The sequence below is a fragment of the Cupressus sempervirens genome, chromosome 9, assembly GCF_028749045.1.
Source record: "Cupressus sempervirens isolate cs-2001-9-10 chromosome 9, ASM2874904v1, whole genome shotgun sequence".
Taxonomy (NCBI): domain Eukaryota; kingdom Viridiplantae; phylum Streptophyta; class Pinopsida; order Cupressales; family Cupressaceae; genus Cupressus; species Cupressus sempervirens.
In genome coordinates, this window is record NC_143126.1 from 515,848,333 (window position 1) to 515,861,036 (window position 12,704).

A 12,704-nucleotide genomic window follows, 5' to 3' on the forward strand; every position below is an offset into this window, starting at 1 on the left:
GAAATGTATGTTTCCAATGATCCCCATTGTTTAAGCTGAGCTAACTCCTTGAAATGGAGTTCTGGATCCTTCTTATCAAAACGTTCAATCAGTCTCTCCGTAAACTCCACATATGAGGTAATGTGTGCATGACCCATAGTGATCATACCATGATGCCACCACTCGTGTGCTAACCCATCCAGGTGAATTGCTGCATACTTAATAGCTTCTTCCTCAGACATAGGGTTCAATTGAAAGTATGTGTCAAGTTTTTGAACCCAAGCTCTTGCTGTAGACTTCCCCGAGCCATCAAAATATGGTAACTGAAGTTTCCCTACTTTCTTTCGTAGCTCATAGCTCTGAGTCCTGTCATGTCCACGGGGCATATGCTTCATCCGCACATCCATATACTCTCTAAAGGTGATTGCAGCTGTAAAATCTGGACCTCCTGCTTCCCAATCTCTCCTCAGCTGATCCTGTATGTCTGTGATCTGGGGTTCTGGTACTGGCTGCTCTGGAGCTCTAGGAATGAACGTGGGAATCATAGGTCTCGAACTCACTGTCCTAGCTTGCTGGGGTGCATGACCAAAATTGTTCCCAACTTGTTCGCCTCATTATGTATCCCATCCTGATTAATCCCATTCTGATTGTTACCATTCTGATTATTTCCTCCACCTATGTTAGCGTTCAACCCCATTTGACGAGCCATCATCTATATCATAAGCTCCATTCTCTGATTCTGTTCCTGTGCTCTTTGTTCGGCTAATCGCTGTCCCTGTGCCAAGGTGTCTAATAACTGTAAAAATCTTTCCTCTTGCTGATCTGGACCGGCATTCCCGCCTCTATCCATATTGTAGTCGTAGTCTTGATCAAAGAATACCTCCCCTATGTCTGTATGACTGGATTCTATGTCCACCTGTACAGATGAGCTAGACTGTTCGCTCTGCAGGTCTGAAATCCTATCTTGTCTTGCTTTGGTATTGCGGAAATTATAAAGCCTCTGTTGCATGCTCATAAATGTTCTGATTTTAGTGTTTTGACATTTCGTCAAACACTTTCCCTTCTATCCAGCTATTCCAAATTCCCTATAAGACCTCCACAGGATGGCAGGACTTATAGCTCTAATACCACTGTAATGACCCTTATTATAAAGGCCACTGAAACCCTCAAACTGGACTTACGAATTTTGTCAAACAGTTGGCATGTAACCGAATAAGGCTGCAATATTACTAATTGTTGTCCAACGAAACCTCAATATATGATGCCAATAATGTATGAACAACAATTTCCAGATTATAACACTACCAATCTAAGAGATAGATGACAATATGAAACTCAAATATGAAGTCCAATGCAATTCTGATTTTATGACAGCAAATAGAACTGATTACAATGAGAGACTGTCACAACTATGCACTTCTAATACATCAAGCTCTTGACAATGCAATGTTATGACATGAACAATAACCCAGTTCAGATTTGGAATGCAAATGACGAAACTTTTACAACAGTTATTAATGACTGGAAATAACTATTTATGCAATGACAGTGCTGACTGTTCTAATCCATAACATGCAATATTTTGGCAATCAAAACTTCAGTTTGTGCACCTGGAATAGCTCCAATTTTGCCAGATATAAATGCTGAATTGATGCCACACGAAGACCTCACAATCTGCCCCAAACCGACTCACAAAATTGCTGCTGCTGCCCAACTGACAGGGCCGTACAGGTACGGCCTGGTACGGCTGCTAGATAAAAATATTGCAGTGTTTTTTGTCACTCCAAAAGCAATAAATCTGGGCACCTAGGGTTGCTGAATAACCCCCTAAAATATGAAATTCATCCGTCAAACCAATTAGGAGTTATGAGCAAAAACGTGGGTCCAAACCCTGGACTGGCAGTCTGAAAATAATGCACAACTGTGTCTTCAAACCCTGTTAATCAATCCACAAATGCTAGGGCACAACTGAAACCCTTATTCCAACCAAAGTAAACCCTTATAACTAAATCTCAATGAAGTCCAAATGAGATGGTTGAATTACCAACTCCTCAAATGCAACAATTCAGGTGATATTTCACACCCTCAAAGTCGCCAATCCAAGGGAGTGATTCGTTCCCAAAGATCAAATAATAATTTGCAGACCCAAGAGACTACAAATTTGCTCCACAATGGAAGAAGTAGAAGAAATCTCAAATCCAAGCATGTCCAAATGAGAGGCCCAGCCCTCTATTTATTCACTTTTCTAAGAAGTTGCTAGAACTTCTAGAAACATCCTTTATAAAATCTCATTATAATGCACTTTTTATAATAAAGTAATTTTATAAAATAAAAAGTGCAACTCAACTTAAATTTATAACATGTAGGCCCCAATAACACATAATAATAAAATATAACCTCTTAACACTTCTTCAAGAGCAAGATATGACCATCTGATCCACAGAATTGACTCTCTCTCCACACCATTTGCCTACGAGAGTCTGGAATAGGCAAATCCATGATCAATGCCATGTCGAACTAAAGAGGGGACATTACAACAGGCAACCATTATTTTGTAACATATGAATTTGGGAGCTGGTAAAAGCAGCAAAAACATACGAATACCACAATAATGGTCCATCTTGTAAATTAACTAAGAATGCGAAAGAAAATACAGAACAGCAAAACACATAAACACAGTAGTTTATCGTGGTTCACCACAAATTGTGGCTACATCCACACTGAGAGCAGAGGAATTATATTAATGAGAAAATGAATTAAGTTTACAATACATGCCATCAGCATTTATAGATCACAAATGATCAGTTGAAGAGACAAAATATAGTGGAGGGAAAACACGTGTCTGTTGACCTTCACAATTCAACAATCTCCCACCTGAAGACACAGATACACTAGCTGATCATCCATTCCCCTACTCTACATGCTGACTTACTTCTTTTCAACAAGGCCAAGAAAAGTCCTGGCACATTCAAACTTCTCCTTGGCAACAACGTTCGTCAACATGTCCGCCGGATTGATCTTCGTATCAATTTTGACTACCTTTAGTTTTCCTTCGTCTACCACATAGCGAACATAGTGAGCATGCTTGTCAATATGTTTGGAGCATCACTGAGAGGAATGATTGTGAACCATAAAAATTGCACTCTGACTATCAAAAAATAAAACATAATCATCCTGTTGCCAGTGTAAATCGCTGAATAAGCATTGCAACCAAATCATCTCTCTAGCCCCTTCGGAAAGAGCCAAGTATTTGGCTTCAGTAGAAGAAAGTGCAACACAATGTTGCAGTCTTGAGGCCCAACTAATGGCAGCCCCGGCAAATATGAAAGCATATCCAGTAGTAGACCTGCACTTTTCTCGATCTCCGACAAGATCTGAATTACTGAATCCTTGCATTTGAGAATGATTTCTACCAAAACACAATGCATAATCAGATTTACCCTTGAGATACCGCAATATCCACTTCACTGCTTCCCAATGAGGCTTCCCGAGATTGCTCATAAATCTACTAACTACTCCCACTGCATGGGCAATGTCGGGACATGTAGAAACCATAGCGTACATTAAGCTACCAACCGCTGATTTATAAGGAACATTATGCATGAAATCCTTCTCATCTTGTGTTTTGGGACACAAATCAGAACTTAGGTGGAAATGAGGAGCAAGAGGAATAGGAACGTGTTTTGCTTCAGCCATGCCAAACTGTTCTACAACTTTGTCAATGTATTATTTTTGTGACAAAATCAACACCTTTTTCTGTCTATCTCTAGTGATAATCATCCCAAGAATCTTTTTGGCTGCTCCTAAATCTTTCATGGCAAACCGAGAAGCCAACTCTTTCTTTAGCTTGCTGATTATTTGAGAAGTACCAACAATTAGCATGTCATCAACATAAAGTAAAAGAATAACAAACTCACCACTAGGAAGTCTTGTATAGTAGACGCAAGGATCTTATTCGCATCGGGTGAAGTTATGTTCAGCCATGAACCGATCAAACTTAATGTACCATTGTCTTGGAGCTTGCTTGAGCACACACAAACTTCACTTCAGCCGACAATAGAGATGTTCTTTCCCCTTTTGAACAAAGCCTTCAGGCTGTTCTATGTACACTTCCTCATTGATGTCACCATGTAGAAAAGTTGTTTTGACATCAAGCTATTCGAGCTCAAGGTCCCAAATGGCTACCAATCCCAAAACTGCCCGGATTGTAGTCATGCGTACAACAGGTGAGAAAATCTCTTCAAAATCTAGGCCCCTTTTTCTAAGCATACCCTTTGACAACTAGTCGAGCACAATACCTCTTTCTTCTGCCATCTTCCTCTTTCACTTTATATACCCAACGGTTTTTCAGAGCTTTCCGGTTGGGTGCAAGTGAAACTAAGTCCCATGTTTTATTGGTTTTAAGAGAGTTCATCTCTTCTTCCATCGCAATCATCCACTGATTTTTATCAGTACTTCTGCAAGCATCTACTTGATCAGAGATTAATATCTCAGGTTCTGCCTCTTCGGAATAAAGTAGCTCATAATCCGAATACTTTGCAGGCATTTTTCTTTGCCTTGTAGACCACCTCAATTCAATTGTAGAATCCTTTATTTTATCTTTACTAGAGTTATTTGTAGAAGGGACCAGTTCAAATGGGGAGCCTGTGACTGAGATTCTTCTCTTATTTGCTACTGCCAAGGGAGAGGAATTCCCAATATCACGATCTGGGATGTGAGAAAAAAAACCAGATGTGTGTGGCGGCAAAGGCATAGCTACAGAGGTTTTTGAAACCATGTTTCCATCCCCAAAGTTGCGGTTGTTTTGACTTCCCATTCCCAATGGTGAAGTAGAGTCGACCGGAGCGCTTGGCAACAGACCATCAACATCTTCAAACACAGTATGATTATTCTGCACACGACTTATGTGAGCGGGAGATGGAACAAATTCTGCACTAGTATTTGCTTGCACCCAAATTTGTTTGTCATACATGTCGTGCTCTGTTTGTTGTGTGGACTGTGCATCACGCCAATTTCCAAAAACATTTCCTGCACCCTGCATTCCTTGCAATTGACCATTGAACCCTACGTGAATGAGAGGGACCACTAATGGCTCCTTGTTCTTCACCTGCAAGATTAAAGTTTTGTTTCAACTGCTGTGTGGGTGAGAGACCCCCAAACCCACAGACATTCTACTCAATGCCGTGAGACTCATCAAGACCGGTAATGCCTCTTTCAGCGGTGACTGATTTGTTGTTAAGACTGATCTCCAACAACCTATAATCATTGCAATTTTGCATCCCGCGTCCCACAAGCTCTTGATGTCTATCCTGAGAATTAGAATTGCTGATATGGTGAGGAAAAACGTGACTGGGAGGCTGAAGACTGCATTGAGGGGGCCATGAGTTTATGCTGACACATCCCTGCTGGTTGTTATCACCAAAACCAGGAGCATTGAACCTTTGAACGGCACCCTGTTTATCCTGGCTGATTGACATATGCCGTGAGCTAAAGCTTTAAAACCACCATTGACTCCATGACTTGACTCTGGACACTCACTTTGATTGAATGTGGAGTACCGACCAACAGAGCTATCAAAGTGTTCATTGTTTGGGGATACCTGAACATCCTGTGATTGGAATCTCTGGTTTGTGAGGTATGTTCAAATAGTTCTTCATTAGGCTGCCCATGATTAACATGATAGAAATCCATGCTCGAAACAGAGGATGAGGAAAGAGCAGGATTTGGTGCTAGAACAGAGGTAGGAGTGGAAATGATGGGCTAAGACTATGACTGTGAGTTTAATGAAGAATTATTCTCATTAAATAAAGGCATAGGAATAAAATCTTCAACTACTCTTTCCTGTGATGCTGATTGAAGAGCCGGAAATTTTGTCTCATTAAATACCACATCTCGACTCCGTACAATCTTCTTTGCAACAGGATCCCATAGTCGAAATCCATACTGATCTTCACCATAACCCATGAAGATACACTCCTGAGATTTTGAATCCAGCTTGCTCCTTTTTTCTTTAGGAACATGAACAAATGCTTGACACCCGTACACTCGAAGATGTGAGTAGGAAATCCTTCTACCCAGCCATTCCTCCTCCGGAATTCCAAAGTCCAAACGAGATGAAGGACTTCAAATAATCAAGTATACTGCTGTATTGCAAGCTTCCGCCCAGAATTCTTTGCCTAAACCAACATTAGATTGCATACATCGAACTTTCTCAAGTATAGTTTGATTTAGTCTTTCCACTGCCCCGTTTTCTTGAGGGGTGAATGGCACAACTTTCACCCGTCAAATACCATGGTCTGCACAAAATTTATCAAACTCCAAGGAACAGAATTCACCTCCATTATCTAATTTTAAATATTTAATTTTGTACCCACTCTGATTTTCAACAAGAGCTTTAAAAAAATTTAATTTGGAGAAAACTTCAGACTTTCTAGACATCATATAAACCCAAACCTTTCTAGTACAATCATCAAAAAAGGAAACAAAGAAATTTGCGCCTCCATGAGAGGTTACCTCTATTGGACCGAAGACATCTGAGTTCACCAACTCCAATGGTGTTGTCTTCTTGTCATGACCATGTTTCAAAAAACTCACACATTTTTGTTTCCCATGAAGACAATGCTCGCAGAATTCTAAATCTACTGATTGGAGACCCGGAAGTTGCTCTCGATTAAGCATAACCTCTAACCCCTTCTTGCTCATGTGGCCTGATCTTTGATGCCAAAGTGCGGCATCGCTGTTCGCAACAGTCATCGCAGCTCGCACCTCATCATTAGTTTCTACAACATATAGATTGCCAACTTTATCCCCTTTGGCAATAACCATGGAACCCTTGGTAATTTTCCATGTGTCCGTGAGGAATGTAAGAAAACCTTGAGCATATAACTGACTAACGAAAATCAAATTTCTTTTTATTTGGGAACATACCTAACATCTTGAAGCAATAATTGAGCGCCTCCTTTAATTGATAACAAAATATCACCCTTTCCTACGATTTCACAAGGCTTGTTATCACCCAAAAAAACATTCCCAAATTTACCTTCCTTGTAGTTTGTGAAGGCTTCGCTGCAAGAAGATGCATGAAATGAAGCCCCGGAGTCAATTACCCATGAATTCAAAGTTGTGTCACTTGTTGCAAGAACCAAAACACCATCACCGGGATCATGAATGATGTTTGCTCCGCTATCCAAAACTTTTTCTTGAGTTCTTTTATATTTTCTACAGTCCTTTTTAACATGACCAGCCTTTCCACAAAACCAACAACCGTTTTGTCTACCTCGGGACTGCGACCTTCTAGCTGATTGTGACCTTCGGTTGTTGTTATTATTTCTGCCTCTATGTTGAGTTCTTCCTCTATTTTCCGTACTAACCATTGTTAGCGCATCACCGGATGAAGACTCTTTATTAGTTCTCCTCATGTCTTCACTAAGCAACGTAGAAGCCACCTCATCATAAACCAGCTTGTTTGTGCCAGTTACAGAAGTGCTAATTGCTGTTACCACACCATCCCAGCTATCCGGTAAAGAACATAATAAGATGACCACCTTATTTTCGTCATCTTGAGGCATACCAATGGAGCTGTTCCTTCATCTTCAATTTGTAAAGCTTCTTCATGATAAAAAATTTGTTTGCAGCAAATGCCGTTTGATACATACTATGAAGTTTGTCGCATACGTCCTTTGTTGATGTTTCATTGTTCACATTGAACAATACATTGGGAGATAGCGAAAGAAAAATCTCTACCATTGCCTTCTCATCAGTTTTAGTCCAATCTTCATCTGACATGGCGGTAGGCTTCTTTGCTTTACCTTCAATTGCTATTGCAAGATCATGCTTGACCGAAAGTGATCGCATCTGTACCTTCCAAAAACTGAAATTCTTCCCTGAGAATTTCTGCACTCTTGTTTCCTCCATGACTTCGGAAATTGATCACCAAAATCAATTACGGCTCTGATACCAATTGTAAAATAACTAAGAATGTGAAAGAAAATACAGAACAGCAAAACACATAAACACAGTAGTTTATCGTGGTTCACCACAAATCGTTGCTACGTCCACACTAAGAGCAGAGGAATTATATTAATGAAAAAACGAATTAAGTTTACAATACATGCCATCAGCATTTATAGATCACAAATGATCAGCTGATGAGACAAAATATAATGGAGGGAAAACATGTGTCTATAGGCCTTCACAATTCAACACATCTCCCATGGTACACAACTATCAATCACGTGGATTGATTGATATATTGTAGCAAATGATTGTTATAATGCAGCACATGATAGAATACCATACCAAAAGAAATGTTTAAGGAAAGAAACAAAAATGCCACAATGCATGCACAGTTGAGAACATGAGCAGTTGCGGCTTTTGGTTATTCACTTTTTTTTTTAGCTCAGAGGCTTCCAGTACTTGAAAAGGAAAGTTCTAAGTTCATTTGAAACTCTTGGAAGTTTTGATATGTGTTTTGACAGATTGGACCGCAGAGAAAGTCGGTTCCAGTTAACAGAGAGCCAAACAGATAGTAGGAAGGAGCTTGTAGTTCTAACAACCCCTTTTTGCACTTGTTTATAATTAATAAAGATAGGTAGTCATGCTATTGGCACTTATCAAGTTGCTTTTTCCTCCACTAGTGAAGCTTTCCACAGTAAAACTTTGTTTTCCAATGTGTTTGTGTTGGTCAATGCTCTTCTAATTGAAACCCATGTATCTTCAAAGGGAAACGTCTAAACAGCAAGCTAAAAATGTGTCTTACTAAGGGGACACAAAAAAAAATCACAAGTGTCCTTATTAAACTTTTGTTTTAGTTGGCTGTTTAGCGATGAGTGCTTCCAAGGAAACAGATATTTCTGCTGTTATTAAAAAACACATGTACATTGTTGAATTACTGAAGAAGGAAACTTGAAATATTGAAGATAAATCAGAGTTATGTAGTGGCATTTACAATGCAGGAAAGAAATTTGATATCAACTAGCATAACAAATTCTAGAACATTATCAACTGAAATTTGAAAATGAGGAGGCACTAAAATAAACAGACATGAAAGGCTTTATAAAAAAGTCACAGAAATTATCTCTACTTAGGTTGACCTGTGTGCTATATTTAAGCATCAATTGGAAGTAATATAATATCAACTTAGAGTGCATAAATTTCTTGTTGTTCAACTAAATGATAAGTCACCTAAGAACGCCATGCATACTAATATTATCGAGGATATAGAGAAGAGTAAAGGATGCATAAATTTCTTGCTGTTAAACTAAAAGATAAGCCCACCTAAAATGTTATGCACTAGTTATATTAACAAAATATACAGATAGGCATAGCAGAAAACTGGAAGCTGTTACAGGAATATTAGAAGACTATCATATTGTGTGGATATAGCATGCTAAATATGTTTCAAAATTTTGTGTGCATTTGGTTACAAATGTTAAGAACACAGAACAATAAACCAGTTACCAGATAATGTGCTTGTTTTGAAATCAATGGTCAAGTGCATGATATTGAGTTGTCCAATAAATGAGAATGAAAAAGGAAGAAGCTACAGGAACCAGATAGTGGCATCCCTTTAGCCCATCTCACTCAGACCTTTCCCTTGCAATCGTGGATCAAGTGATTATACTGATCATAGACTTAAAACAATATTGAGCTATATACCACCCATGACACTTAGCCAGGAAGAGTACCATGACATATAAAAGCAATAAAATTTCCTAGAGGTATATTATTGAACTATCATGTTGTGTGAATGTAACATGCAAATGATGTTTAAAACCTTTGTGCACATTCAGTTATAAATCTCACAAATGTGAGACAACCACCCAAACAATTTGAGTGTTAGGAAACCAGTCTCACAATATACGAAGTTTTGAAACGTTCTTAGCATTCTACATTTAGACAACATACTAAGTTTATAATGTGCCTCTAGTGGCATCCTTTTATCCCATATTTTTCCCCTCTCCCCTGCAATCATGGCTACAGTTACCATACAGATCATAGAGCAATAATTGGCTATATCTCACACATGGCACTTCACCAGAAAGAGAAATACAGCACATAAGAGCCACGGAACTCCCAACAGACATAATATAAAATTGTCATGTTCTGTGAATGCAGCATGCTAATGAGGTTCCAAAACATTGTAAATGTTCAGTCAAAAATGACTTAAATGTGAATTAATCAACCAAACAACGGGTTTGCTGGGAAACCAGTTCTCAGCTGTATAGTATATACAATGAGAAGGACAAGGGATAGATGCTACGGGAATCAGCTAGTAGCATCCTTTTACCCCATATCAGACCTGACATGCCACTGCAATCATGGTTAAGTGCTTATGCTGATCATAGATCAACAGGGGGCTATATACTACCCTCACAAGTAGTTGAAAATAGTACCATGGTATTTAAAACATTTCAAAGAAAACCAGAAATGGCTCGATATAAGATAAAAGAAAATCGGTGCAGCAAAATAGAATTGTTAATGGTTGAAGGAAGCACGATAAATTACCATTAAAATGTGTTTCAAACTTTCAATTTTCAAGCTCTTATAGGATTGTTCTTATTATTAAGATTCTACACAATAATTTGTGCTACATGTGTCATCACCCGCCTTCTAGTTTTGGTTTTAGTTTTAGTTCCGTTGACCTGATTGATTAGAAGTAATTTCTTTATATTCTTCAACAATATGGAACAATTCAGCTTTTAGATTAAGATATAGGTACTGCATAGTTTTTTGGGTTTCCTTTTGTACTCCTTGTGAGTGATTTTAACTTTTTATACGTTTGTAACCATATTCCTGTTTTAGAAATGTTCTTTTTCCTTTTTCCAACAGCAATATCGGTTGATTATATTAAATAAACCATGCAATTCTACGAAAAAAAAAGGTATACCTGTAAGTAACAATAACAGGCAAAGTTCTGGATTTTAGAAGCGTTTGTAAATCCACTTGGGGATTGAAAATTTTCAGATGGTCAATGCGAAGCTCTACGCAGTCTGCACCTTGAATATGCGCCTGCTGCATTTGAGACACCATCTCTTCAATAGTATGGGCCACAAGGGGGATACAGAGGAAACAGCCATTTTGAGCCATCGCTACCATTGTCAGTTATCTTGCTCAGATTTATTCGTAAAATCCACAACTATCTTTGAGTATTTTAGCGAAAGCAATGCTCCATACTTGAACGTGACTGGTACAACACAGGATTACATAGAAGCTGCTCTGTTGACAAAAAAATAACTCAGTAAGAATTCGCTCAGTATGATAATCTTCTACTTCTATATTCCCAAAGAATGATATAACTGCAAGATCTTAATAGCTTGTTACGTCCACATTAACTCTAGCCAGCTCTTTGGTATCAGCATTAAGACAAATATGGTGCCCCGCAACTAGAATAGCGTTTTCCCAATACAGATAAATACAGCTATGCAATCTACTCTATGGCTCTCGTTACTGCATATTGCTATCCCATTTATCAGATTGCCTTAACGCCATGATAACCCCTAGTTTGGCTTAACCTGAATCTTATATTTGACAGGTTTATGCTACGAATCGACTAATCCCTAGTCTACTCTGATTCGCCTACTGTTCCCAATTCCGGATACACTTAAATCAGTAGCAAGAGTTACGAGAAAATTGTTTTTTTAATTATTAAACAATAATTGTATTAATTTGTTTCTGCACCCAGATCAAAAAATACTCTAACCTATACAAAGAACATCCAAAAACTGGAAAGGCACCTGAGAGAATGGTTTAGCATAGAATGAAACGTGAGTCTAGATGAGAACCCGTAAATATATAACCAGCGAGTAAAGAAAACTAGATACACCCAAATCATGGATACAAGTGAAGGCATACAGAAACAACCAAATCGACTGACTTAGATAGCATTGCATACACATTTGAATGGAAATCTAAGCCTGAGACAAGAACAGTTTGCACACTTACAAATTCTACCAGCTCTGAAATCAATCCTTCCTTGTTTATTTAGAAATTTGACCTTGCTCCATCAGATTCGTATTTGTAACAGAAACACAATGCATGTATAAAAAATGTTTTTACATCACTGCAAACGATGCGAATGAGGGCAGTCAGCCAGTCAAATTGAATGTTTGAAGGCAGATAAAGACCACGAAATCACAATAGGACTGGATGAGTAGATACACGCACACGAGGTACCACCAAGTTTCTGTTCTGTCCAACTACACGCGGCTGTCTCGACTTGGGTGGAGAGTGAAGAGTCCTAAAGCCCAATGCAGCGAAGAAGGGACGTTGAAAGTACCCATCTGTATGAACAGCAAATGAAATTTGGGGTTGGTGATTTGGTGGGCTAGGTGAGCATGAGATTTGACGGCCATCGGTCCTGTTAGGTAGACCAAATTAGTAGGTGGCACATAATTCCTCGGTGTTCACTACATGAAAATGAGGTGCGCTAAACAACAAATTGTTCTTCAGTTGTTGAATTCTTGTACTTTGAGCAATCAGGCATTTTGTTTATTATGAGAGATTGATGTGCATGACAGCAAGTGTCAATGCATAGTTGATTTTTCGTGTTTGGTAAGCATAACGACAGGGCTGACCCCACAAGTTGCTTCCACTTTGAGTCGTAGCAGGTAAAAACAAAGTGGGTGGTTTGTGTACCCAGTTCAATGCCTTTTCGGGTTAGTATTATCTAAAAATGGGAAACGAAATCAAACACCACCGTTTTCGAGAGGTTGGATTGAGTACTG

General features: G+C 38.8%; 1 protein-coding gene across 2 annotated transcripts in view; it reads right to left on the reverse strand.

Annotated features, from left to right (window-relative positions):
• The window catches only part of LOC149539620 (bifunctional 3-dehydroquinate dehydratase/shikimate dehydrogenase, chloroplastic-like), a 104,645-nt gene extending 92,574 nt beyond the window's left edge, over positions 1 to 12,071 (reverse strand). The window contains exons 1-2 of one of the 2 annotated variants that reach the window (XM_089800849.1): positions 11,923 to 12,071; positions 10,868 to 11,191 (exon numbers count right to left, since the gene is read on the reverse strand). In XM_089800849.1, the coding sequence (XP_089656975.1) occupies positions 10,868 to 11,076 (209 nt within the window). In that variant the 5' untranslated portion in view covers positions 11,077 to 11,191; positions 11,923 to 12,071. Of the gene's footprint in view, positions 1 to 10,867; positions 11,197 to 11,922 lie in introns of both variants that reach the window. The other variant, XM_089800848.1, reaches the window with a different exon arrangement.
• Between the last annotated feature and the right edge of the window lie 633 nt (positions 12,072 to 12,704).